This window comes from Dipodomys ordii, unplaced genomic scaffold, assembly GCF_000151885.1.
Source record: "Dipodomys ordii isolate 6190 unplaced genomic scaffold, Dord_2.0 Scaffold473, whole genome shotgun sequence".
NCBI lineage: Eukaryota > Metazoa > Chordata > Mammalia > Rodentia > Heteromyidae > Dipodomys > Dipodomys ordii.
Genome location: NW_012267689.1, coordinates 9008 through 10875, shown reverse-complemented (window position 1 = coordinate 10875; position 1868 = coordinate 9008). Strand labels below are relative to the sequence as shown.

Genomic DNA, 1868 nt, shown 5'->3' with positions numbered 1-1868 from the left:
GTTTCAGGGGACCCCTGTCTCCAGTGCACTCACTTCCTGCCCTCCCGTCCCTAGGAGACTCGTGACCATGAGGACACTGGCTCTCCTTGGCGTCCTTTCCTTGCTGGCTCTGCAGGCCCAGGGTGAGCCTCTCAGAGTCACGTTTGAGGCAGCTGCAGCCCAGGAACCCCTGGAGGGAGATGGCCACGTCCCGTCCATCTCTCTGTTTGAGGATGACAGTTCTGTGCTTCAAGATTCAGGTGAGTGAGGTCATCAAGACAGAGACCAGGGCTGGGAAGGAAGCTGGGGACTCACTGCACAATCGAGTTTGCAGCAGGTCCCACAGCAAGTGACAGGAGACACTGTCATTTGACTGTCCCTTCCTCTTCTTACTGAATGGTGACACCCTAGTGACAATAATGTGACCTTTCTGCAAGGCATGAATCCAACCTAGATATGTCACAATCACTATGTTCAATGTAAGAGACGAGCTGTCTCTGGATGGTAGTGAGGAGGATTGCTCTTAGACAAGCGTCTCCTCCATTTATGCTGAGCTGTATCCCTTGCAGTACATTTGTAGCTCCTTTTCCTTCAGTTCTATTTCACAGCTTCTCCTTTTTGCCTGAGGTTTGTTTTGGACTGTGATCCTCATCCCTGTGGCTCCATTGAGCCAGCACTTCAGCTTATTGATGTTCAGGTGACCTGTTAGCTATTTCATCCAGCATGGCCTCACACCACTGCTTTCTGGGTCTCCTGAGTACGGGAGTGGCTAGCATGGGTCACCATCGACAGCACGGTGGGGAGGGTCAGGTACTAGATGGAGATATGTGGGTGTGTTTAGATATTCCTGGGCTGTAGAGTGGACACCTGGAAGTGAAGATCTCTGAGCCCTGGTTCTCACTGCTGTAATCCTAGCTCCTCAGGAGGCTGAGATCTGAGGATTATGGTTGAAAGCCAAGCAGTGAAGAAAACCCTCCGAGATTCTTATCTCCAATTATCTAAAAATATGTAGAAGTGTGGTTCAAATTGTAGAGCACTAGCTTTGAGTGCCAAAGCCAGGCAAGAACACTGAGCCCTGAGGTCAAGACTTAGGAATATACACAATAAGAAAGAAGAAGTAAAAATAAATGAGGAAGTGTTTGGAGTGTGTGTGTCACTCACTCTTGCGTGTGTGTTGACTTGTGGTTGTTAATGCTGCGCTCTGTGACACATGGCCATCAGGAACCCCTCTGTTGGCTGCGTCGTCAAAACTGTCAGCGCTCACTGCTGTCCTCGTTGCCAGCTGACTAATGCTTCTTCTGTGCCTTCAGGGGTCCATGCCGGACGAAACTGTTACTGCCGAATAGGAGACTGCCAGGTTCTGGAACGCACTTTTGGCACCTGCATTTACTTCAACCTCATCTACAGATTCTGCTGTCGCTGAGCCTTGTGTGTAACAGAAAATGAGTTTATAATCCTCTCCAAGACTTACAGTCTCCCAGCCCATGTACCTCAATTCTTTCCCCACCCTAAATAAATCATCACAGAAAAGGCAGTGCGTTTGAGCTTTCCTGGCTGGTGTCTCTATCCTCAGAGCTCTGAGCTCTGCAGCCAAGCCCCAGCCTCTCCATCACACTCCTGCAGTCCAACTCTGGCTCCCGTGCTGACCTCCGTGAGGAGTTCACAGTCTCCTCACATGTGAGAACACAGAGTGGCTCTGCGCATCCCTCCCCCTCCCCCTGCTCTGAGCCCTGCCCTCATCTGCCCAGGACACTCTCTCACTTCACCTCTGCAAAGGCAGTGCCAGCCATTGTCCACTTCAATTCAAACAGTGGCAAAGCTACCCCTCCTCTTAGGAAATCACATCTACTTAGGCAAAGCTTGGGAGTGACACGGAAAGGCACAGATCA

At 50.6% G+C, this 1868-nt stretch overlaps 1 protein-coding gene across 1 annotated transcript; it reads left to right on the top strand.

Annotated features, from left to right (window-relative positions):
* Positions 1 to 14: 14 nt before the first annotated feature.
* Positions 15 to 1502, top strand: LOC106001835 (neutrophil defensin 8-like). The gene is made up of 2 exons (XM_013036798.1): positions 15 to 239; positions 1290 to 1502. The coding sequence occupies exons 1-2, from the start codon at positions 68 to 70 to the stop codon at positions 1400 to 1402; spliced, it is 285 nt and encodes a 94-aa protein (XP_012892252.1). The 5' UTR covers positions 15 to 67; the 3' UTR covers positions 1403 to 1502.
* The last annotated feature ends 366 nt before the right edge of the window (positions 1503 to 1868 follow it).

Excerpts from the sequence above, each read along its gene's own strand:
- LOC106001835 (XM_013036798.1), top strand. The coding sequence starts at position 68 with ATGAGGACACTGGCTCTCCTTGGCGTCCTTTCCTTGCTGGCTCTGCAG. Across the intron at positions 240-1,289 it reads TTCTGTGCTTCAAGATTCAG|GGGTCCATGCCGGACGAAAC; the intron begins GTGAGTGAGGTC and ends CTGTGCCTTCAG.